General features: G+C 38.1%; 1 protein-coding gene across 1 annotated transcript in view; it reads right to left on the bottom strand.

Moving 5' to 3' along the window:
• Nucleotides 1-27,488, bottom strand: part of LOC132774583 (uncharacterized) — a 196,708-nt gene that overhangs the window by 152,293 nt on the left and 16,927 nt on the right. The window contains exons 4-8 of the mRNA XM_067467513.1: nucleotides 18,247-18,333; nucleotides 14,069-14,138; nucleotides 12,763-12,809; nucleotides 10,489-10,625; nucleotides 1,453-1,523 (exon numbers count right to left, since the gene is read on the bottom strand). Of these exons, the coding sequence (XP_067323614.1) occupies nucleotides 1,453-1,523; nucleotides 10,489-10,625; nucleotides 12,763-12,809; nucleotides 14,069-14,138; nucleotides 18,247-18,333 (412 nt within the window). The remainder of the gene's footprint in view (nucleotides 1-1,452; nucleotides 1,524-10,488; nucleotides 10,626-12,762; nucleotides 12,810-14,068; nucleotides 14,139-18,246; nucleotides 18,334-27,488) is intronic.

Raw genomic sequence — 27,488 nt, 5'->3', positions numbered from 1 at the left:
TCAGAACCATCAACGGGTGGTCCTCCATACTTAAATCTTCTCTCACCCTCCTGCCAGTTCCTACATGGCTAGAAGGGAGGACAGGAAAAAGGAGAGACTTTCTGGTTCCTGCCAGAACATTTTAAAAAATTCTCCTGCAGTGAAAAATGGTTAAACTACTCCTTCTACTCTGTGGGAACAAGCAATTTCAACAAGCACATTCCTACCTACTGGCAAAAACATAGACATCTCTAGGAAAAAAAGATTTTCATTCACTCCTTTATGAGAGCAAGTGGAAAACACTTCCAGCTGTATGGGATTAGACTGTATTTGATTTATACAAACAAGCAAGTATTATGGGAGACAATAAGACAGACACAGCATATGAAAAGACCTACAAAAAAGAGGCTGCTTCTTTCAGTGATCAAAGACAGAGGTAGAAAACCAATTTAGGTTTAGATAAATGTGGAATTTCTGGTACATTGTTATCAGTGCGTTTCCAAACACACAATCATTGCAACCAGATCATCTAATTCAGTTCCTTATTGTACTGGATGAACCGGTTGCAATGACATGCTGCACCTAATCTCAAATAAGATTGTGCTTATTCTGTGTTTTGAGTACTAGAAGCAAAAGGGGGAAATGAATATATTGCAGCACTGTTAAGATACCTGCAGTTGTAGTGGGAAACAAGGGAAATTTGGCACATTACCCTGCACATAAAATAAAGCCCTCTTAATGTTGATGGAGGGTCCTAGCAAGTATGCCAATGATCAGGAATGATGGACATTGTAGTTCAAAAATTGGCGGTTGTATGTTTTTCAGCCCCACCTATAACAAGGAACATTTTAAACAAAAATTGCAAAGAATTCAAAGAATCAAGCTAAATGACATGTTCTAAACTCCCAAGAGAAACCGGTTTTATTGTTTGCATGATATAATGTCACCTCAAATGCTTAAGCCTAATCTTGCTGCTAGCAAAGGCTGTATGGTAGCCTCATGATATGTATATAGGAGCCGTGGTGGCGCAATGGATTAAACCCTTGTGCTGGCTGAACTGCTGACCTGAAGGTCGGCAGTTTGAATCCATGAGATGAAATGAGCTCCTGTCTATCAGCTCCAGCTTCCCATGTGGAGACGTGAGAGAAGCAGGCATCCCCTGGGCAATGTCCTTTCAGATGGCCCATTCTCTCACACCAGAAGTGACTTGCAGTTTCTTACGTCGCTTCTGACACAAAAAATATTGGTATGTATAGAAAATAAGGAATTGTCGGGACTGGGAGCAACAAGTGGCACTTTTTTAATATAAAAAGCACCCACTGGTTTTTGGGAAATTCAATATTGGAGCACTATCAAAGCAATCTGGAAACTGAACTCTAGTTTTGAAAATAAAATCATCAGCAGTTTCTGTCACTTTGAAACACCAGGGAGAAAGTACTGGGAAATGTAAGAAATCTTGTTGATACTGCATACCTTTGCAATACCTTGGGAAGTCTTCTGCCAATCTTCTTTGTATACTGGAATATGCCTTTTTGTTTTAAATCCTACAGGAAGAATATTTAGAATGTTCAAAGCATATAAAGCATAAATGTCAATGTTACAACTGCAAAGACTCTACATATATCCCTCCATCTGTAATATATATAGTGTGAAGCAGTTTTCTAACAAAACCAAACAAAAAGCGATATTTATAGGATCATTGTAAATGAGAAATCTAAAATTTTAAGAATTGCTGAAGTGTGTGGGGTTTTGTTTTGTTTTGTTTTTAAAAAAAATAGCAACTGGAAAGTTACTACTAGACCACAATTCAGATTACAGCACAAACAATGGACTCCTTCCACTGCATGCTCCACTTTCCCAGCTGGGTGAATAATGGTTTTGAGGGACTAGACTTCCATTGGAACCTTATTCTTTATAAGCAAAGAGCGAGTCATTCCCATATGATCCAGTGTGAGGTAGTGGTTTGAGCACTGGTCTAGGACTATAAAGACTAGAGTTATGCAAACCCACTGGGTGATCTTTGGCAAGTCGTCCCATCCTCAAAGAAACACAAAGGCAGCCCCTCCCCTTCAAACAAATCTTGCCAAGAAAAATCCATGATAGGGTATCTGTATCTAAGAAACAAAGATACACAACAAGCCATTTTCATGGAAAAGGTATGGAATATGAGCATCAATGTCACAGTGTGTGTGATACGTATCCCCACCTGTGCATATGTGGAATAAGGACCATTGTTAGGGATTACAGATATTTATTTTCTAATTTCCTGAAAGCACATCCAAGATAAGCAGAGGAGACATGTTTTTGAAAATTCCCCCTGAAAACTTTTTATAAAATAAAGCAGAACTGTTCAACAGTCTCTATTTCCTTCTTGAGAAAAAGGAAGAAACGTTATTTACCTCCTCTGCTTCAGTTCCATAAAAGCCATGTTTAATTTAGATGGATGAGGAATAGATTTGGAAAACCATTCATATACCTTGCTCTGCTAGATAAGGGCTCCAAGTGGAAAATAAGGAGTAAGCTGGAACAACCAGAGGAGTGAAATATGGGAAAACAAGGAGCTTTCATTCTTCTCATCAAGTTTTAGAGGCTCTATATAGCCCTGAAGTAATCAGTGGGAAAAGGGCATTATCAGTTGTAATCCCTCATTTATGAAATATTCTCCCATAAAAGGTGTGCTCAATCCCAACTATAACTATACAATGTTATTGTAGGTTTTTTTGGGCTATATGGCCATGTTCTAGAGGCATTCTCTCCTGATGTTTTGCCTGCATCTATGGCAAGCATCCTCAGAGGTAGTGAAGTCTATTGGAACTAGGAAAATGGCTTTATATATCTGTAGAATGACCAGGGTGGGACAAAGAACTCTTGTCTGTTGGAGCTAGGTGTGAATCACACCATGTTTGTCACGATAAAGATGAATGTAGACACTCACAAATGTGGAAGCCTTTTGCCTTTGACCAAGGAACAAATTCAGTCATTTGTTTTTTTGCAGAGTTTATGTAAAAGAACATATATACATGCTCCAATGACCCACCTCCAACAACCCACACAAAGGAGTTGTACTTTGGTTCCTTTATTCCCCCTGCAGCTGCCCCACCCTGGCTGTAGCTACACAATGTTGGCCAGGTGGTTCGGCTCATTCCCTGCTACATAGATCCTTATATCACTTACATCACTTGTTACTTCAGAAATGAACTCTAACAATGTTGTCAGAGTTCATTTATATATATATATATATATATATATATATATATATATATATATATATATATATATGCATGTGTGTGTGTGTGTGTGTGTGTCTGCTTAAATTGAATAAGACCAATCCATATAGTAGAAGTACAAACAGAGAAGTTAAGTAGTCTAGAAGATTTGAGGATAATATTTTGACCAGGCCCTAGAAAATGTATTAGTGGACTATGCTTCCCAGAATTCCCCAGTCAGTGCAGCCAGTGGCCATGTTGTCTGGTGAATTCTGGGAGCTGTAAAACAAAAAGTATTTTTTTCCAAGCTTTGATCCTTGCATTATTTTCTTTTTAAAAGCAGCCATGCAAAAGAGATGGATTACGTGGACTTAACACCTTCCTCCACCATTTCTACAACTTAAGATCCCTTTGTCTGTGATGGGTCACTATGGAAGGGAAGGATAGCATCAGAAACAATGGATATCTTTGAAGAAGAACTACAGTTTTGATCCAAAGTTATCCATCTATCTCAAATGGACCATTTTAGCCAATAAATAGTCATATGTTAGCACAGCATATCTCATGTAATTTCTAGAGTAGCATTTAGTTAAGCAACTAACAACCGGTATTCATCCATCCATAATGGTCTGACATGGGAGAGAATCAAAGAAAGAGAACACACAGAGAGCTGTAGGTGGATAAATGTATCGGACTGCTTCCATACTATTGTTCTACTGAGCATTCATTAAAACACACCCTGACAACTGCATACCTGCCAACAACCAGACAGTTTAACATCCTGCCAGTGATAATAACCAGATATTCCAGATGAAGAATATTTTTACAGTATTCAGTGATCTAGAAATTCAATAATCAAAACACTTGGACATAAAAACATTGTCTCCAACATCTTCCAGACCCCCAGGTTTTTTTTTAAGTATCCTATTGTTCCTTTTGTGTTTATTCACATATTACTATGTATTACAGTTTAAAACATCAGTTGCTAATGTTATTTCATTTTAGGGACATAACACTTCCCTAATTTCAGTCTCAATCAAGCAATGAGTAATTTAAGCAATTTTTATTCCACTGTAAGTCTTTGAAAAAGATCAGGTATAGGTATCCCTTCCGACCACTGAACTGCCATTGATAATATTTCTTCATTTCCCATCATCATAGAAAACATAGTTTGGGATCATATATTCCCTCTCTTGTTCTCTCTCCCTTCTTCCTCCCTTGCTCTTTCTTCTTCCTTTTTCTTTTCTTCCCCTCCACCCAATTTAGTAACTAGTCTGAGCCCTTATTTTTAACAGGTAACAGGGTACAATGGTAACGTAAATTAAAATTAGCAGTTAGTCAATTACAGGAGCCCCCAGTGGTGCAATGGGTTAAACCTTTGTGCCGGCAGGACTCCCATATCAGACCATTATGGATGGATGAATACCGGTTGTTAGTTGCTCAACCAACAGGTCAGTGGTTCGAATCCGAGGAGAGCACGGATGAGCTCCCTCTGTCAGCTCCACATGTGGGGATATGAGAGAAGAATGGATGGTAAAACATCAAAACATCCAAGCATCCCCTGGGTAACGTCCTTCCAGACGGCCAATTCTCTCACATCAGAAATGACTTGTGGTTTCTCAAGTCGCTCCTGACATTAAAAAAAGTCACTCACAAAACACTGAGTGACTTCCACATTTTAGACTAACTTGGTCAGTAGCAAGGAGAAAAGTGAAGAAACTGCCCTGAGCTCCTTAAAGAAATGGGAGAATAAAGATTGTGGTTAATAAAACTTTTTAAAAGTTAACCACTTTAATCCCTTTAAAATGTCAGCCACTACATAATAAAGTTTTTTAATAAACTAAAAATGTATAAAACCCACAAAAATACAACTAGAAGAAACATTTTACAAATGTTGATAAAATACATAATGTGTGTGCGCCTTCAAATCACATATCAACAAGGGAATAACCATTAATTTCAATGTGTTTTCTTAGGCAATATATACTCAGAGGTGGTTTTGTGGGTTCCTTCTTCTGAAATGTAGTCCATACAGTACCTGATATTTATTGACAGCATCACATCTAAGTATTAACTAAGGCTGACCCTGCCCATCTTCCAAGATCAGACAGGATCTTGTCCCTGTAGGGTATTTAGACACAATTAAATATTAAAGGTAAAGGTTAAAGTTTCCCCTTGACATTAAGTCTAGTTGAGTCCAACTCTGGAGGTTGGTGCTCATGTCCATTTCTAAGCTGAAGAGCTGGTATTGTCCGTAGTCACCTCCTAGGTGGTCAGCTACACAGAGTGCCATTACCTTCCCACCAAAGTGGTACCTATTTATCTACTCACATTTGCATGTTTTTGAACTGCTGGGTTGGCAGAAGCTGGGGCTATCAACAGGAGCTTGCTCCGTTCTGTGGATTCAAACAGCCGACCTTCCAGTCAGCAAGTTCAGCAACTCAGTAGTTTAACCCTCTGTATAACCATGGCCCTAATTACATATTAGAGCTATTGAAATATAGTGCTTTCAACACTTATTGTGAAACACATTGCATACTTCTGCAATTATCTGAATACAAAAGAATGTGACAGCCTAGTAGCATGACAGAGGGAACATTGATTAGTCCAATGAAAATAAAGGTACACATCTCTATTCGTCTGTGGCATCACTGGAGCAATATACTATTATACTATTAGCTTAATTGCTTTTTCTTCCTATTTCTTTCTATTGTAAGTCATGGTATGTCCAAACGGAGAAGAATATGACAGACTAACAAATGGGACAGGAGGTAGAAAGTGAACCCCCAAGGTATCATGTAAGTAATGTAATACCTTTGAGTCCCTACCTGAAGGCAACTGACAAATCAATTAAGACTACCATAAAAAGGTAAAAACCCAATTAAATAATTATCTCTTCCACTTGCGACTATTAAGAGCTAATTAAATTCTATATGTTATTACATGTGGATTCAAATTCTCCCTTGCCAGTTAAGAAAAGGTACTCACTGGTTACAGATAAGACATTATAAACATTTGAATAATTATTGTGATTGGGCATGCTGTGAGAATTAAAGTAAAAATAATTGACTGACATTGAGAATTATGACTCAAAGATGTCAAAAGACCCTCTTCTTTCCAAAAAAATGAAGAAAACTACCTCTGATATATTATTTTATGTAAAGTAGTAAACCAAGTGTTTGAAACATCTATTCATATTTAAAATTCTGTAGCACTGGGAGATTGATGGTATTTGTGACACAAAGATGTATCTGAAATTTATAAGAATGTTTAAGCCTGAATCCTTACTAACACAGGGATAAGTCTTCTTGCTGTATATGATTATGACTTCTCCACGGATCTTTGTAGATTACATTGTAAGTAGGAGTGGAAGTAATGTGCCCCTCCAAATGTTGCTGAACTGCAGCTTCTAGCATGCTTAGGTTATGGTAAGGAAGACTAGATGTCACACTCCAATATCCATATGTACAGTTGCCTGTTTGTTACCGGGCACAATTCAAAGTGCCGGCTTTGGTCTATAAAGGCTGAAACGGCCTTGGTCCAATTTACCTGTCCAAACGCATCTCCCTTTATGAACCACCACAAAGACTAAGATCTTCTAGGGAGGCTCTGCTCTTGGTCCCGCCACGTCACAGGCACATTTGGGAAGGGACGAGAGAGAGGGGGTCTTCTCAGTTATTGCCCCAGCTATGGAACTCCCTTCCTGATGAGATTAGATCAGCCCCCTCCCTCTTGTCCTTCAGAAAGATGGTAAAAACCTGGCTGTGGGACCAAGCCTTTGAAGCAATGCAATAAGGCAATATTAGGAAACCCACTCTGCTGACCAGAGCCAACATGATGTTTTGAGATGGTTTTAAACAATTGATTTTAAAGTAGATGTAACTGATTTTAGTGTTTATGTATATTTATAGTTATTTTATGTTCCGGTATGGAATGCTTGCCATATATATGTTGTGCTCCACCCTGAGTCCACTTTGGGGTGAGAAGGGCAGAATATAAATGTTTCAAATAAAAAAATATATGTTGCCAAGTCAAGAATAACTTTGGCCCTGAGATTTTAGTGCAATCCCTGGCAATGGTCCCTAGTGATGTTTCTGAAGGGGATGAGAGAAGTGCACACAACACACTGTAACAAATATGCATTCACATATATAAACACAAATATGTTTTATGAAATAGTGCTGAGATTCCAGTCCATCCCTGAAGACTGAGGAAGAGGATCCAGGCCTTTGGATTCAGGATTTTCATTACGCCCAATGTTGGTTTTGCCATTAGAAAAATGGGAGTGCTTAAAGAATGTAGGTCATGGCTCTAATATTTCACATTGTCTGCCCAACTTTCCCTTGCCTTAACCATAGATTGGTAATGCATGGCATCAATGATTCGTTGATCATTAAGCAGGCAATCAGTTCCTGTGATGCCAGCAACTTCTAAATCTTTATGGTCACATCGAGACTGCTCCCTCTCACTTCATCCTTCTCTTTCGCTGAAGATGGCAGTGAGCCACAACCATATACATCTCATCTGCCGAAAACTCTTTTCTAGTTAATTAAACATCAGAAAAACTAGATGCATATTTAAAAGTAGCAAGGAAACCTTTCAAGCATTTCCTTTTACTGCTCCTTGCTTACCTTTTATTTTCAGAAATAATTGATCTCAGTGGTACATACAAGAGACTGAACACCTTTATTTGCATGAATTCATCTAAAGAAGTCTGTCTTTGTCAGATCTAGTTTGCATCTTTCTGTCAAAGAGGCTAATATTTTTCTTATTTTCCAGTTTTGTTTCCCCAAACTTGTGGGGTTTTTTTAAAAAAGGATTCATAATATGCGTGTCAGACCCATTCTCCAATCCATGCCATGTTTGTTAGAATGACCTGGATTAAATATAGAGAATTCACTGCAGTTTATTTTTATTGAACATCTGGAAGATGGTTTACACTTCCAAAAAATTCCAAAAGGCAAATGGGCTATCTTAACAATGCATAGCAAACTCCAGAGCGTCCCACAACTTTGGGATAGTCTGCATAGGTTGATTCATCACAATTCATTGCCCAGACTGGACACTGGTGCCATCACTCTTTTCCTGTGTTGCTGATCATGCCCTTGGCACTGGCACTGCCCCTGCCTCTCCCAGCCACCCACCACACTCTGTGAGCTTCTGGCCATCAAAGGCACCCCTAACGATATCAGAATGAGAAACTCACAGAAACAGGAAAAGAGAAAGAAAAAGTCCTTCCTCTTCCTGGTTGCGTGAGCACCCTGGTGCCCAAAATGGCCAGGAGCTTGCATGGGACTCCATGGCCAACTAGGAGTGGCAGCAACATGGATGAGGTGGGATGCATTTCCCCCCTGTGAAGTGGGTGCACTTCTGGAACATCTCAACAATAGCAGCAGATCTAGGGCTGTTTTAGGGCATATTTATACCATGCTAAACTGCCTGGGGTAGATTAGCCCTGGCCCATGACAGGTAAATAACCACAGGTAAATGACCTTTAAGTATCTGAAGAAACTACATTATTATTTCCAAGAATTCCAGAGCTCTCAAAAAAAAAAAACATTGCTGGGGAAGCCAATAATAAATCCCAGCACAACACAGAGGAAGAGAATAAAATGAGAAGAATAGAAGCTAACAGCTATCCATACGTCCAGAAGGGAGACAGAGAAGATAAAAATCCCTCTTACTCAGCTTGCAACAGAAGCAATACAACTGTTCACAGTGAGATCGCAGCAGGTAGAATTCCCTTTCAGCTCAGATTGTTGCATTTTGTTTTCAAATCTAACATGTTTCGGCTCCCTTTTGTGCTGTTTGACTATGTAAGGAGTCACCCATTGGCAAATACGTTTTTAAATATTGAAAATGTTTACAATGCCTTTTAATTTTTTTATTTGGTCTATTTTATTCTCCAGATCATTTTATTTCTTTACATAGTGAGCCCCTTGGGGATTGGACTATAACATCTGGAGAAAAGTGTTGTAAACTATTCAAGGCTCAAGAGATTTGGCTGACTCTACATCAAATTTATTTATTTACTTACTTACTTCAATTGTATACCACTTTTCTCACTCCAGGGGGGACTCAAAGTGGTTTCCAACATAATTATGGCAAAATTTAATGCCTCACATATATATAAAACCTAACGTAGAGCAACCATAACATATAACTATCAATTAGATAATAAAAACATAACAGCATTTAGACAATTAATAATAAAATGAACAATTAACAATTAAATAATCAAATATTCTAAAGACACCTGCCTTTAAAAGTTTGTAACAGAGGGAAACAATGGTCAGTACAAAGGAGCAAAATTGCTAATGCACCCAAACAATTGAAGGGCAGGAAACCAAATGTGCATTTTTATGTGGGAGGACAGTCCCAACCTTTGAGGACTGGTAGAATATTGAGAAAATGTCACAGGCACCTGCACAGCTGGCATGATGCATATAGCTAGTTACAAAATGTCAATTTTCCAAAAAGGAAAGCTGAAAAAAAACTTGCTGAAAAATCTGAATAAAAATGGCAATTCAAGTCTAAACTTCAGAACACAGAACTCCTCCTTTGAATCCACAGCTTGTGGCCCTAAACATTCTTCATTTAACAGAAAGCAAGTCAGTAATTGCCCATTTCTCAAATGTCTTTATTCTACTAAATGTATTCCCCCAGAAAGTAGGTTTACTCCACATCACATATGAAGAACATACTTCACACACTGTCCCTCGGGGAGGCTCTAAATAGACAACTTATCCTGGGGCCAATCTGGAGTAGTAAATGCCAGATTGGTCCCTGGACAGTTTAGACCACCGTCCTCCCAGATGGTTCAGCGTTGCTAGAGGGCCACTCTTGCTCTCCCTTCTTCTCTTCATCACAACTAAGTCGTCAGTGGAGATGTTAATCCACAACTTTACACTCTTATCATCTGGGTCACTGCTATTTTCTTTCTTTTATACATATGTAATCTACACAACCAGTCTATTCACAGGCATGCAGCTATGTACACCATCCATCTACCATGCAAGGAACTGCACATCCATCTCTTGTCCACCCGCAACCATCATCCAAACACCTAAATGGGGAGGGGGGGGGGTATTTGTGGTTGGCATGAGAGAGGTTGAGAGGAGCACTATTGTAAAGTCTAAAACTTATATCTGACTTTACTGTCTCTGTTCCCATTGTCTACCTCTATAATCTAAACAAATCAGTATGAATGATGCAGGAAATTCAAAAGCACTATTGCTGCAGTCTTGTGTGGAAAAAGTCACTTGTAGAGCACATAAAAAGACGTATAGTACTTCATTCTGACCTGTTCCAGTGGAGAGTTGCCAAGGAGAATGATCTCATCTTGAACATCCTTCTCAAACTGCTCAATATAAGGCAGAATTTCTCCAGCTTCCTCACAAAGATGAAAAGTCTTGTTATACCTGCTAGGCCATGCAGAATCTAAAGCATCATCATCATGTTTGTCTTCAGTCTGTTTTTCTGGAGACAGAGATAGGCATATGTTAAGCTTTTAAGATCTAGTTTGCTTTTCACTCGAATCTCCGGTGCCTCAATTAGAGCTAGATGCAAAAGCTGCCTCCATTCAGAGTACATGTTTAGTCCAGAATTTGTTTCCAATGTCAGAATTAGAGCTCACATATAACTAATATGCTTCAGTTTAATATGGAGCAGTGCCAACAGTAAGAAAACACTCAGAAAGGAGAAAGAAAAAGCTACAAATATTTAATCTGTTGACCAGGAACTCAGGAAATCATCTGCTAAGAGCATCCAAGAAATCCTGGTACCACCTTTCAGGAGACGTTGCCATGTAGGAAAAGTTTCTGCAATGACATTCCACCCAGTGGGCTTTATCTGCCAATATAATTGGTTCTGTAAACCTCTCCATCATCCTTTAGTTATCTAAAATGTAGTGGCACACTGATCCCACTCAGCCTGTAACTCCACTTATATTCAAATAGGCAGGGGAATTTTAGCTCCCTAGGTTAGGTAACTCTTTCAAGTGATAGAATCCCATCCAGGGCTTTTTCCTAGTTGTCAGATTGTTATTTATATGCATAAGTAATATGGTAAGAAAAATAAAGTACAATCCTGCTATATGTGGGGTATACATTCTCAAATTTACCATGGAAACAGGATAATAGTGAATTCTATTCAATAATAGTGGATAATAGTGGATAATAGTGAATTCTATTCAAATGAGCAACCTCCACCAGAGGTTACAATAGAATTGTTCTGAAGGACCTATATCTCATCTTTCAGAAATTGCTTAGTCCTCGAACTATGACTCCTGGGAAAGGATACCATAGAATCACCTTGAGGTCCTTGAAAAGTCATGGAGAGGACAAATCTTGTTAAATGGGGGTAAGTGAAACCACAGCTAGTTGTGCAATGGATACTTGCCTCATTACACTAGAACATGGATCCACTTTAAATCCAGTGAGGCCCAGGACCTGCCAGGGCTGAGCATTTTAAAGTCTCCTCCCCTAAATTGTAAGCCACAGAATGCTACAAGAGGCATCAACTGGGTTTAAAGTGCATCCATGCTCTAGTGTGATGAGGTAGAAGGGTCAATCTCGATGTTTTGAGTAACAAGATGCAACAGAAATTCTTGAAAATTTCTAACAAAGATAAGCCAATAATGCTTATATATAATTGAACAGTCATTGAAAGATATGTTTTTTAACATTGTCAGCCACTTTGAGTCTCTTTTCAGAGGGGTAAGTATGGTATTATTATTATTATTATTATTATTATTATTATTATTATTATTAGAAACACAACAAGATTAGTATACGACAAACAAGGTCACTATGCTGGCTGTTGTATTAGATCAGACGTCAGACACTACCCAAGTGTCTAGGACTGTGTAATGTATTGGTGAATAATGCATGCAGATCCCAGTAGGGTGGCCTTTTGCAGCTGACAAAGGGTAATTTAGTCAGCGCCGATTGTGTTTAAGTGCAGGCCAAGGTCTTTAGGTACTGCACCCAGTGTGCCGATCATCACTGAGACCACCTTTACTGGCTTGTGCCAGAGTCTTTGCAGTTTGATCTTTAAATCCTCATATCGTGTCAGCTTTTACAGTTGCTTCTATTATTATTATTATTATTATTATTATTATTATTATTATTATTATTTCAAGGGACAGGTCACTTTTTGGCTATTTTTGGAGACAAATAGAAGTAATGTCTGCTGAGATACTGGGGTTACACAGCAATCCCACTTGTCAATCATGGGTAACCATGATTAATTATTAACAAATGACATATTAGGTGCAATGATTTGAGACTCTTTATCTATATCTCATTTCACGTGAGTTATCTGAAGAGAAATCCATGCTTTTATATTTGTCTATTCCCTCCTCTTTCTATGGAAAACTGTCACATTAGTCGTTCCATATGCTGCAAGACACAAATCTGATTAAACAATCTCTTTTTCCCTTCATCTCCATTTTCCTTAAGTTTTCTATGCAAACAAGAACCAGAAATATCAATAGCTATTTATGTTTTTACTTTTACTCAACCAACATAGTTCCATTACAGAATTCAAAATTCCACCATCTAAATATATGACTGACCTGAAAACCTACTACCATGGGATACAGATATTTTCCTTTGATTTATACTTGAACATATGTGTGTGTGCTTAGGGCAACACGTTTACTTAGGGAAAGGGAAAGTTTTCCCCTGACATTAAGCCTAGTCGTATGCAACTCTGGGGCGTGGTGCTCATCTCCATTTCTAAGCCGAAAAGCCGGTGTTGTCCGTAGACACCTCCAAGGTGATGTGGCCAGTATGACTGCATGGAGTGCCGTTACCTTCCTATAGAAGTGGTACTTATTGATCTACTCACACTTACATGTTTTCAAACTGCTAGACTGGTAGAAGCTGGGCTGATCAGTGGGAGCTCATCCCGCTCCCTGGATTAGATCCACCGATCTTTCAGTGAATAAGTTCAGCAGCTCAGTGGTTTAACCCTCTGCGCCACCAGTAGGCCTTCAAGTTTACTTAGTCAAGGGGAAACTTGTGTCATTTGGATAAATTGTGCAAGTCAAGGTGGGTGCTAGGAAAACAGAATTTCAAAATGTGTGAATTTAAGTGAAAGGAGAAAACAGAAACCCTCATAACCCTATATGCATAAAGGATGGGGAGAATACAGATTAGATCTTCAGACAATCAATGAAGACACTTCAACATTACTGAGACACACACACGTTCAAAACATTATGATTGCAACATCATTGAAGATATTACTTGCATTTATAAACAGTTAATTTCAAGTATAATGTCACAGGCAGAATTTTCACAGTATCTCCAGCCCATAATTTGAACAAAGACAATTCACAGTTCATCTTTCAGCAATGAAATATAGAGTAGTCATATATCACATCCTTCCACAGTCTGACTCATTATCATCATAGTTTATCATTTAAGAGTAGGAAATATCTGACCTCATCAGTCATATAGAATCCTGCCTGTACCCACCACCAATTAAAATAAAGTTTTCAGCCCAAAACAATTGCTGCTCTAGGAAGTTTTCAAAAATACCGACTCTTCTGTAAAACAAAATGTGTTTTTTGCCCTCCCCCTTCCACACTAGGAAAAAAACATTTTAAAAAGAAAACTAGAAGCAGATTTCTAGCTATTTCTGTTTTGTTGGAGGGGATCATACAATAGTGGTCCTTAGGGGTGCAGAACCGGCGGTCCAATTCCCCAAAGGTTGATTGCCACTGTTGTAGTCCAATTTATCTGAAGAATACAAGAAGTAACAAATGATGGCAAAGCATATGTGAACCAGATTTTCATTTCTTTTTATATTAATGAATATACATTATTTAGGTTTTCTAAATGAGAGATTTTTTTAGTTTACCAGGTGATGCCAACATGCCGCTCTCTTCATCTAGAATTGTCATCAGTTTCTCATAGAGAAGTTTCTCATACAGCTTCACAGGCACTAAAAGAAATGAAGTAATGAAGGTCAGAGTGATCCAGAAATCCAGATAATATGGAAGTGAGTATATAAATGAAATACAAGGGGGAGAAAGAAAAGGAATAGATTCTGATATGTCTAAATAAGTACAGCAACCCACGGCTTGTTAGTATCCAATTATGAAAAATAGATAGGTACAAAATGCTATAAATGACAGTGTTTCTTAGACTAAAGTATTTCACTAAAGTATTTCATGTTTCAGTTGTAGATGCAATTTCCAGAAATGAAAACTAATCATGTGTTCCCAACATGCTTTCCAGGTGCAAAAAGAACCTGGAAAATTCCTTTGAAAAATAATTAGTTATAGTTTAAGGTCAAATTATGATTACAGCTTTATTATTACTTCTTTGCTTTCCTCTTTCACATTGGTCTTCTTGCAGGTGTAGGAACCTAGGATGGGCTCCTGTCTGCAAACCTCCAGGTTTCCCAGACATGTTCTCCTGGAAGCAGGTTCCTTCATGGTTTGTTTTCTTCCTTATGTCCCAGACTAAGTAAAAGAAACAAGTGTACAGGTTCAAGGAAATGATAAAATGATAAAACTACCTTTTAGAAATCTGAAGTATTACTTCCAGTCATTGGCTTTTGTTTTTTTTTAAGAAATGGAAGAGGAGGAAAAGGAAGCAGCAGAGAGCAGAAGTAAAAGGGTATCATAAATTGGACTTTTCAAAAATGAGCATGTATCTTCTGGATGTGCTTTATGCAAACATGTTTCTTCCGATCCAGGGTGTCACGGATTGATCAAAATAATTACGTTTGGAATAAAGAAAGCTCTGTGTTATGCTGTGGCTCTATAGATCTCAACCAACCTGGGGGTGCCTGCTGTGGCTGACATACCTCAGTAAATTGGATTTCTGTATGGCTTTCAAGTGACAGCTCAGCCAGAGACATAAGAAGAGAAATTCAAAAGGACAGCCACTTAGATATGGCTCCTCAAGACACAGAAAGGCCTAATATATTAAGTCAAACAAAAGGAACAAATTGGATGGACTTTTCTAAGGACTTCTGTCTGTTCCACTCAACAACCCAAGGGAATGTTTAATATTCATATGAAGATGCTCATCCACCCAATCCATGAGGCCAAGCACAATAAATAGAGAATGTTTGAGAAGGGCATGACTTTGATAACTTTAAGGGAAGAGCTGGGTTGTTTCTTTGTTTATGTGTGTTGGCAAATCTCAAATCATTTAAATTTAAATCATTTAAGTTGGTTCTTTGGTAGGAATTATCGTGATTACTGGCTACATTTCTTGAAGTCATAGACAATATTCTGAGCTCATGCAGTGATAGTTTTGGGTTCTACTGCAGTCCCTTGAAACACACAAAACCCAATTTCTATCATAAAAACATGGGAAAAGTTTATTAAACTGCAAAAACTTTGTTTTTGTGGGACATCTTTCAGCACATTTTGCTATTGTTTTTCATTGAATGAATATCATATAGAGTCTCAACTAATTCAACATAGTTGGTGGCAGCCACAAAATGAAGTTTCTGGAGTATAACAACTACTTTCAAAGAAAGGACTGCACAATTAAACAGGAAATGTTCAAACCAGGAACACAGTAATAAAAAAGTAACTGCATTCCATCACAGCTGCAGTCTAAGGGATAACGTCACTGTTTTGTGATGCTTATATAGTTACAAGAGTGTGGCCTTTCTAAATGGAATACAATTACATGAATCTAGCTTTGCCCTTTGCTTTGCCTGTTCTTCTGCCTCTTCCTCTGATAGATTATTTATTTATTTATTTACTATATTTATACCCTGCCCTTCTCACCCCGAAGGAGACTCAGAGCAGCTTACAGTAAGCAACAATTTGATGTCGCACAAACATACATACAAATGAAGTAAACATATATATTAAAACCGAAAAGTTTAAAGCATCTAAATTCAATGTCAAACCAATTATGATTGAGTTGATGATTAGATAAGTAGGACCAAGAAATTTAAACACTCCATTTAATTATCTCAAGGATGAATAATTTCAATGATTTTCTCTCTGGGGTGGAGAAACAAATAAAGTTCTCACCTAGACGTTTATCACATGAGGCAGATAAATTGTAATTACAACACATCTTTAGTTGGGAAAGCATTTCTTTTACAAACAGAAATAATCTGTTAATGAGTCCACATTGCAAAAGAAACCATCTTCCAACATCCACCCTCATCACTCACTGACAACAACAAAAGAGGATGGTTCCATGTAATAAGTGCCATTGTTATCTTGCTATAGTTGCAATTTGCCTACCTCATGTCATAAACTTCATTGTGTCTGCAATACTCTGTCTTCCTCATTTTTGTTCTATGTTCGTGTGCCTTCCTTTTGAATACCAAATACCGTATGTTATGTGTATCTGTTTTAATGACATTTGAGGTATTATTAATTAAATTAGTTAATTTATAATTGCTGAACTGAGCAGCAGCAGGGGAACAATTGATCACAGAGAAAGTTTCAGAGAATGGTCCATCTCTTATTCTATTCTGCTGCTGGAGGACCAATCAAAATAATTCTGGATTTCATTTTTTTATATCCCTTCCTATCATTCAAGAACAAAAAAGAATGTTATTATTATCATTTTCTTCTCCATAGACTTAAAAATAAGGTACTTTTGATGCTCTTGACAAGTGACCTTACATCTGGAACAGTAATTTTTAAACATATTGAGAGAGTGAATTCCGCAGAAGCTCTGACACTTGCTGTGAGGACTTTCACAAATTTGCATTTTTACAGGGGTATCTGAGTTCTCAGGTAGTTCTTCTGCCCTTGCTTGGGTATGAATATGTTTGTGTGTGTACATGAACATGCTTTGCTTCACAAAGGAGAGGTGCAGAAGTTTTACACAGAGACTTTCTATAGAAATCACAGAAACATCAATGAAAAAGTCCTCCTTATTTTTGTTCTTATACTGGAGGCAACAGCTCTTGTGGAGGGATTTCTCAACTCATTAAGATAGTGTCTCTCTCATCAAGAACATTCCTCACATCTTTATTTCTTCTTTTTAGGTTCCTTAGTTGAAAAGTAAGTGTGAGAAAATGAACTGAGAAGCTGATGGTTTTCTTTCGACTATCCTTATATCAACCTGTGTGCACTTCAGAGGTTAACTCCATTCTCCATCAATTTGTAGCAAGTCATCCCTCCATACCCACAGTTTCTGTATCCATGTATTCTACCATCTGTGAGTTGAAAATATCTTTAAAAATCCAAAAAGAAAAAAACAAACTGAGATTTTCCTATTTATGTAAAGGACACTATTTGTATATAATGGAACGAATATTCAGGGAGTTTAGTATCAACTGGGGATCTTGGAACCAAATGCAAGTGAATGCCAAGGAGCTGCTATATACTCATCTATGTCTCTCTGTAAGTCTCTCTTTTTTAAAAAAAATATTTACAATATTAGAAAATATTCATAACTAGCTCAATCTCCTTGGGGTAATTTACAAAAAGACATTTTGTAATGCACTATGATTCCCATATTTGCTGGAGATACATTTCTGGAGTTTGATGGACACACAAAGCCACAGATAATAACAAACCTTATTGAAATGTAGGACTTCTGGACCATTTAAATATCCAGCCTAAATGTCTACATAGGATTATAGAGTTGGAAGACACCTTGTGGGCCATCCAGTCCAACTCCCTGCCAAGAAGGGGGATGGATAAAAGAAACTGTGGATAGTGGTTCTGTAGCTACTTCTCTCACACCAGAGAAGGAAATGGATTCATTTACCCACAACTAATTTGCTTTTGTAACTCCAACTGAAAATTTTAATTTTGTAGTTATATTGCTTGTTTAGGTGCCCATTCTCCCCACTCCAACTGCACTAGAAATCACAACTGGAAACAGAAAGCCAAACCAAATTGAACTGGAAGCTGCTTATATCTGTTTGCTAACACACTGTCCTTCATCAAAGACTACAAGGCTTCCCCTCACGTTTAGAGCAGCTAAGACTTATAATTTAAATTGTAGGCTGGATATTTAAATGGAAGCGAATTTGTGATCTTTGTCACCTCATTTCCATGAATGGGAAAGAATATTCTGACACAAAAATTACATACTTAATTCTGCCTCACCTTCTTTGCTGACCTCCATCCCACACTGCCTTGGGTTTATTTCCTCATCCATCAGAGGGTCAAAGTAATTTCTGCTGCATTCATTTCCTGTGGAAAGTACATGAAGTAAGGGTCAGTGATTATTAGAAGCACATGAACCAAAATGTTAATTTTGAAATTCGACACTGGCACGCAAGAGGGGCATTTCTGCTACCAGTTTATAAGGAGTTTTTTTAAAGTCTTCTAAGCTGGCTACTTTCATAATTATCATCTAGGGAAAGGTCAGGAAAGGTAATTTTGGAAACAAGTTCAGTTTATGTTACTTTTGCTCAGAACCTAATGAGAAAATTCAAAAATGTAGATGATAGGCTGATAGAAGTTTTTAAAAAGCCCTCCACCTAAAATTAATCCTAAACCAAAATAATTGTTGAGATGGGTTCTGAATGTGACTGTTAAGGAGATTGTGTTTCACAGGTGACCCCTTCAATTTTAACACTTTTAGATTCACTGCTGAGTTTTCAACATCTGGTGCATCTTTAATATTATTGTCAGCCATGGAAGTGTTTAATTACAGAGGAGATGCAGCAAATACTGCCTCATTAATCTGAACAGCAATTGTATTAACTTGGGCTCAGCATCCACACAATGATTTTGATGGAATAAAAGCACTCATTTAGCAGTTTCAGTTTTGATTGCTGGCTGGGCGTACTGCTCCAGGAACTAATGAAATTTGTAAAAGAAAAGGAGAAATACATCAGCAAGCACACAATCTTATCTTTATGGCCTAAATGGGTTGTTTTATTATTTTCTTCTCATGGGTCCCCTCCTTTAAAGATGTGGACTTGATTGTATCCAGTCACTTCAAATGGCTGTGTCAAGAAATGGATGCATGTAAGCCTTCCTCACTTACGACCTCATCAGACGGACAATCCCCCTCCCCCCGCCCGCCATTTCACTGTCAGCCACCATAAAATAACGGAGAGTCATGGCTGCCATCAGACAATGTAGTCCTAATTTGTTCATCGCTCCAGCAATGGTCACAGAACTACAGATCTATTGTTAATTTGAGCTGATCTATGATAACAGAGAGAAATCTTGAAATTAGCAAAAATAGTATGACAAACTCAGTATTTTATCTGAAAATAAAATGTGATGGGGTCCGTGACAGTCTCTGCCCTGTTTTGGCACTTGGCATGGTAAAGAGGGGCATTCTGATGGGCGGTCCTTAGTGCAGCGAGCTGTCATCCCTGATCCTAGAAATGCATGATTACTTCTTCACAAATTTCTTTTTTAAAAATATTAGAAATGACAGCTATTGCAGAATAGAGGCATTGGAGAACTGAAAGAATGGGCAGTTTTCCTTTGCTGGTTGGTTTAAATTTATTATTGTTTACTCTTAAGTTCTTTAATGGGTTTTCTTATTGCACTCCTATTCTATCATTATATTTCAAAATGTAATTTGTTAGTAATGGAGTCTGTTTTTATTTTGAGATGTCCATATAAGATCACCAAATCCAAATGGTAATAAATGTTAAATAACTTTTAGGATACATTTGCAGTCCTATATAAGGAATCCTGTCTGCATATTATAAAAAAAAATAAGATGTGGCCCATCACTAGAAATATTTTTCTAAAAACAAAAAAAAATGCATGGGGGACAGAGACTTCTTGGTTCTGTAAGATAGGGAAGGTATCGGGTGCCTACAGGAAAATATTCCAAAGTTTGATACGTCTGATGAGAGGAAAAGTCACGAAACGGGGCAATGGAGGGCTGAAATGTACCATTGGTGATGCCCACTTGAAGTGACTATATCCAGAGCAAAAAAGTAATGTGATGAAGGAGGATGTGATGAAGGAGGAAATGTTTCCTACTCTCCCCCTCCCTTTTCTGATCACCTTGTCACTTTGGATATTATCACTTCAGGTGCTGAGTGACAAAGAGTGTCATTTTCCTGTCTGGTGGGCACCACAAATGGCAGATTGAGGGGACAAGGTAAATGCCATCCTCTGTTCCTGAGCTGCCTAAACCCAGGAAAAGTGTGGTGCAGTCTAACCAGTTGCAGACACTTTCCAAATAGGAAACAGCACATGCCCAAAGTTGCCGGTTACGCTGGAGTTTGGGAAAGCTCTAGGATATCCCAGAACTTCTGTTTATGAGTTTCAAAGCTGAGTTAAGCTGAATCAGCTCAATATGTCATGCTTCTGCCATGGAGTTGATTTGGCCCAAGAAAATGTGCGATTCTAAACCTCTATCAACACTACCAGACATTGTCATCATATTGGTGTGCTGTTTTATTTGTTCATTCTAGCTACAGTTGAGGTTATGCCTTTTTCTCCATGAGCTCAAGGGAACACTCACAGCTTTCTTCTGCCTGATTTTAATCCCTATACCAAACATATGAGGCAGATCAGGTGTTTAAAGTATGGTTTACTGAAGACCAGTGAAAATTTGAACTTGTACCTCTCAAGTTTTCTCTAGCACTCCCGCTATTACACCATGTAGACTAGGTGGTTCCCAATGCTGATACATCTATTACACATTCACTTCCAGGGTACATACCAGTGCTGCTGCAGAAAGATAGCCTATGTCACCCCATATTTAATGCCTCAGAATAGCCGAATGAGTAACCAAAGCTGTTCCCAAAAGTTATAGCAAAGTTCAGACTTCCAGGACTCTGGAACCACCAATTCCCTTAAAGTTTGCTCGTGAGTACTCACCAACCCTAGAGCATGCAGATGCCTGCCATGAGCAGGATAGAAGACTTTACCTATTTGCTTATCCTTTACTCCTCTCAAAATAAGCTGCAAAACATCTTACACAGATCTGACTAAACAATGCCATCTTCAGTTTACATTATTTGTATTTCATCAGTTCAGTAAAGCTTGGTGTAGAAATGCAACATCTTTGTGTGAGGAAGACATTCATCTTTGTGCTATAGAAGCTCAATAGGAAATCCTCTCTTAACATTTGTGCAATCCTTATTTAACCCTCATGTGTGGGAGTTAGAATTATGTGACCTGTGGATCACATACAACCTTTTGGGGAACTAAAGTAATGCCCTCCAGGGTTATGAAACTCTATTCCTCAAATTTTCCGATAATGATTTTTTTCCAGCCCCAGAATACATTTAAAGCATTTTAAAAGGGGGAGGCCTTTATATCCCTTTTCAAGCAGACTTCCCACCTTGAAACACCCAAACTCCTCTCAAAATACCCTGGGGGAGGACTGGAAATTATTGTCATTTCTTGTTTCCCAGAATAGTGGTCATTATAACATCCTTCAACCTTCTGGGATTCAAAGCATGCCCCCCCCCCCCCTTCGTAGGGTCTTCCTCTAATTCATATTGCACAATGTCCTTGATAAAAAAATCAAAGGTTCACTCTTGGTCAAGAAGGCATTATGTCATTTACATGTGTGATGCTTTATAGCCAAAAATAGTTTCCTGTAATGTGCATTTTAGTAATGAAAAAAGCCAGTTCAATTTTAAACAACTTTGCGCCATAGACAAATACATAAAAAGAGAATAGATATTTGGATTTTATATTATGGGAATAGGTTAACAAATAAGACAGTAGTTTATAGTTTCATATATATATATATATATATATATATATATATATATCTTTAAGAGCAAAGTGGAAGAAAAGAAAGTACCGGTATACAAGCACCAGATGTATGACAAAGATAACATATCCAAGACACACTGCAGCAATCCACAGTATATTTGTTTTAGGTTTAACAAAAATAATCCAGGCAGCAGCTCCTTTCAGGAACTAAATGAAACTCTGATATGAAACTAGGTTTAATTTAGATTTCTGGACCGGCATACTTTGACTGTCAGTCTCTGTTCTTTCCATGCAGTAACTACAAGACCTGAAAATTTGCTTTACCTTGAGGTCTCAATAAAGAAAAAATAAATGAGTTTCATTTTTGTTACTTTATCTGTCAACAACTACGAGGCTGGTATGAATCTTGGCAGTATGTAATCAAAGTCTTATGTAGCGCAATAACAGAGCTAGTCCACCTTATTCAGTGTAATTGTTTTCCTCTAGCACCAAGCAGTGTGGAAACACGCTCTCTTTCAGATGTTGGCAGAATAATTCACTTGAGTATTAAAAGAGAAAATGGCAATGTGTATCTCTATATGGATCCTTCAGAGCTATGAATGGTATTGATGAGCAACCGTAAAATAATGAAACCATATACAAAATGTTGGGTTAAATAAGGGCCACTTTATTTGACCCATTTCCTATTTAAGTTGATTGCCTCTGAAAGCACAAGACGGGAAAGCAACCTGATACAGATTCAACTGAGGTCAGGTGTCTACCCAGGAGCCCCCCATGATGCAATGGGTTAAACCCTTGTGCCAGCAGGGCTGCTGACATATAGGTAAGTGGTTTGAATATAGTGAGAGCGGGTTGAGCACCCTCTGTCAGCTCCAACTTTTTATATGGGGACATGAGAAAAGCCTCCCACAAGGATGGTAAAACATCAAAAATCCAGGAATATCTTGGGCAACATCCTTGCAGATGGCCAATTCTCTCACATCAGAAACGACTTGCAGTTTCTCATGATGCCCCTAACACAAAAAAGGGGTGTCTACCCTAGACTACCCCCTCAACCTTCCCTCTTGCAAAATCTCAGCCCCAACAGAAAGCTAATAATTGAGTTAACTCTCATCTGGCCACTTTCTGAAAGGTAAACCCAGGGCACTCCCAATAAATTCGCAAAACTTTATAAGAATGAGTGAAAGCTTCTCAAGGTAGACTCCTTCTTCACTTACCCCTGAATGCCAGGATCTATGGAGGCCATTCCAGAATCTTATCTTTCACAAAAAGGGTACACAGAACTCTGAAGCACCTGTCATGGACAAGGGACAGGCGTCTGCTTAGTCCCTCCCCCCCCCCCTCCAAGCTCACCCCATTGCAGGTCTCCCAGGAAGATCAAGCTGCCTTCTTCTGAAAGGTGAATGGCATTAGCCCTTTAGCAAAAAATTAATGTTAGGATGTGCAAGAAAGTGACGCCACCCATTGTGCAAAGCATTCCAAACCTCTCTGCTATCCCTCTTCCAGATTCTGTCAAGACATTGGAGATCCCCTTCACTACACCAAATTTGACAAACCAGCATATCTCCAAGCAACGTGGTCCGAATGTATGGAAATTATGCATCCCCTAGACTTAAGCATGCCCAAGTAATTCCTACCAAAACAAATGACTAAAACACAAGAAAGATGCCCAGTGTGCTCCTCAAACAAAAGAGTGAACAAATCATTCAAACGAAGGCCTCTTTTCCCAAGCCACTCCACTGTGGCAGTCATGTTCAACCCCAGTTGAGCCACAAAATGGCAACTTTAGGCCTGGCATACCATACTATGGCTGCAGATTAAGACCCATCGCCTCTCAAAAAAGCATCTAAACCCTAACAGTATAACAACAGTTGTTAAAAAGACACAATTCAAACTTGATCAGACACACATACATCTTGAAAGCCAAAGATTTCTAATGCCCATATGTTGGATAGGCTGAGGACCCAGCCCCATGGCAAAAGAGGTAGCCTTAATTCTAAATGAATGGGTGCCAAACTTAACCTTTTGCAGACTCAAGTTCTGCAAGGTTACGACCAACACACAGTGGGAAACTCTTTGCACTCCCTAAACAACAGAGGTAAAAAAACATGGCATAAAGGGATTTCATATAGGCCAAAGAATGCTGTATGTATGCTTCCTAGCACTAGTTTTCTCTATCCGGCACCATGTATATAATATATTTTGCACATGCTGTTTCTTATCTAGTTTCAAATGTTCACCAGGAAGTTTGCTTATAAGCATACATTTCCTAAATTTTGTATAAGTATAGAATAGTCCTTTTATACATGCAATGTATTACATATTTTGAAAGTACTCTGAAGTACAAAGTGACAAACAACAGAACACACAAAACACAGTCAACGTGTCTAATAGGATATTAGACTGGATGCAATATTCAGTTTCTAATCCTCACAAGATCTTTTGCCTTATCTCACTGAAACAAAGGCCTCCTTCACCCTCCTTGCATTGTTCCACATTTCTAGTTGTTCTGGTATCAGCATCATGACATTTCTTTAAATGCATTGTTAGCCTGCCTTTACCCAACACTCATAGATGGACAGTGTTTCCACATGTTTCCATTGTGGTATTGGAGAAGGAGAAATTATTTTGATGGCAGCTGTATCACAGAGATAAAGTTGTTAAAACAGTATTGTATTGTAGACATAAATTCCTAGGTAACACACATTTGAAATTAGCTTTACCAAGACCATGCACATAGATTTTTAAAATAAATGTTTCACTTATTGTTTAGGAAAGGAATACAAGCCATTCTAGTATTAGTTGCTTCTTACAGAAAAAATAATTCTGCTGCTCTTTGGAAAGGGTTGGCTTTATGACCTTTTAATTATTTAAAAACATTAAATGTGTATTCAAATGTGCAATAAAATACAGTTAACCTATTACAATAACCAAAAATGATTTTTTTTTTTTTAGAGAACAATCCTATAAAGTTTGAGGAGTGATGAGAAACTTTTCTTTCCACACTAAAAATGAACTCATGCTACCAGATGATACATTACTTTTAAGAATAATGGCCTTGATACCATTGTTACTGAAAAATAAACTATGTTACGGAAGATGCATTACTTCAAAACCCTGAGCTGAATTGGTCATGAGTTAGTTTAATTTGAGCTAGCATTCATCCCAATAAACTATTTTGAATGTCAGAGTTCAGCTCTCCTAAAATGGAGAGGAAAAAAACCCTTTTGGATTCATTTCACACTGCCCTATATTCTATTTCCTTCCACACTGCCCTATATCCCAGGATTTGATCCCAGATTATCTGACAGTGTAGATGAATATAATCCAGCTCAAAGCAGATAATCTGGGATCAGATCCTGGGATATAGGGCAGTGTGGAAGGATATAGTGAAGATCCAGCCTTTGATGATTTACAATTTATCTTTATTGTATCATTCAGTCATCATTGGGTTGCAAGAATGAAATTTCCAGAGAAGATTTCCTGTGTAGTCTCCATCACATTTTTCAAAAAATGGCTATTCATTATATGCTTGTTGCCAAAGGCTATCTTATTTTTAAATTTTCTACAGAATACTAGAGAAGGGCTCACACATAAAATAATTGTTCATTTATTGTTGATTTGTTTCCCAAAATTTTAAAATTTGTGAACATCTCTGTTAGGTAACCATCATAAGCATTCACTAATTACGTGAATCCATGAATAGATTGCCAACTAATTACTAATTAAATATCTGAAAGCATATAACATGCAAATGAAGAGGTCCACTGAGAAATCTGTGTTATGCTTCTTTACATTGCACATATAAACAAGCAGTTACACTAAACATTAACATGCTGTTAACATTACAACAGAAGCCAAATTCAGCATCTTTAAGAACTCTTGTAAATGTGTTTATACATTTAGAAATGAACAATGGTCTCTTCACGTAATTATGAAGAAGCTTGTAAACCTTGTAATAGTTTTTCTGATATATGTAAAAATTTGGGATTCAATTAGATATGATGCTAAACTGTCTTTTGAATGATTTAATGTTAACTGAATAATTAGAATCCAGAAATAGGGTAAATAAGGATGTAGCCAGGAGGGATGTAGCTGGGAGGGGGATATATATATATATGAATATTGACCCCCATCTCCCTCTGTGAAATTTTCTTTCGTTTCTCAGATATTTAGAAACTGAGGCATCAAAAACTATTCATACCTAGGGACCTCTTCAAATCGCTCTTGGGGGCTGTGCCATTGCACCAGCAGTTGCTGGCTAAAGGGAAGGTGTGCAGGGTGCCTCGTGGTGCCCTGTGCGCCCTCCCTCCTTTCCTCAGCATATAGAGGAGACAAGATAGGATGCGTTGGCACCCTATTCCCAATCATATGGAAGATAGAGAGGCAACACACATTGACCCGCTGCCTTTTCCTCATCATATGGGGAAAAGGGGAAGAAACTGTGGGTAGTTCCAATGGAACTACCCACATTCCTCCCAAAGTGGAGGGGAAGCATCCACCACAAGGAGGAAAATGTTTTTTGCGTAGTTCCAATGGAACTACCCAAAAAACATTTTCCTCCTCGTGGTGGATGCTTCCCCTCCACTTTGGGAGGAATGTGGCCTTTGAATGCTTGAACTATATCTATATAAATAAAAATGTAATGTTCGTTTGTGGAATTAATATAACTCAAAAACTACTGGGCGAATTGACACCAAATTTGGACACAATACACCTATCAGGCCAACAAGTAACCATCACTCATAAAAACACTGATAAAAACACAACAAAATAGATTTAAAAAGCCAAAAAATACATTACAATTCATGTGCAAAACCACATATATACACAAATATACACACACACATATACATGCACAAAACACATTTACACAGACTGGGCCACAGCAACGTGTGGCAGGGGACAGCTAGTAGTTTATAAAGTGCAAACTAACTCAGAAGATTTATGGAGTACAATGGGATTTATTTCTAGGAAGGTAAGCCTACTGAGTGAGTGGCTTTCTGTTTGGTATGGTGATTTTAGTGCTCAGTGCTAAGCTATGACGGTAGAAGTTAGGGTTTAGATCCCAACTCAGCCATGGAAACCCACTGGGTGATTTTGGGCAAGTCATACTCTCTCAGCCTCAGAGGAAGGATAAGGCAAGACCCTTATGAACAAACCTCGCCAAGAAAACCTACTGATGTTGTCACCTTAGGGTTGCCATATGTCAGGAATAATATGAAGGCACTCAACAACAAGTATACTGAATTTGTAGATCCCATCTACAGTGCCATATAAGACAATTTCTGACTGCTTTAAATTGTCATTGTTGTTGACAAACGCCATTGAACTGGATTATATGAGAGGGTAGACTCATACAATCCCGTTCGATGTGATTCAATTTAAAATATCAGTCCACACTGTCAATTATAATGCAGTACAAACTGGATTATATGCCAGTGTAGATGGGGTCTATAATAGGAAAATTCCTATCAAAGAGTATTCCAGGCTCCTGAATGAGCCGAGCTTGCAAGGAAGGCTTCCTCAAAAGTTGTCAAGGAAATAAGGGGACAAGCTTGCCATAAGTGCTTCATACAATGATTCTTATATTAGTGAATTTCTTTGAGTCTGCTCACACATTTATCAAGCAAAAAAAAAAAAGCATGAAAGAGAAACAAAAGCCTTTCAGCTTGAATCTCTGAACAAAGCAAATG

Source organism: Anolis sagrei, chromosome 4, assembly GCF_037176765.1.
Source record: "Anolis sagrei isolate rAnoSag1 chromosome 4, rAnoSag1.mat, whole genome shotgun sequence".
Classification (NCBI taxonomy): domain Eukaryota; kingdom Metazoa; phylum Chordata; class Lepidosauria; order Squamata; family Dactyloidae; genus Anolis; species Anolis sagrei.
Note: the sequence above shows the minus strand (reverse complement) of the source record. Positions and strands in the feature narration are given on the sequence as shown.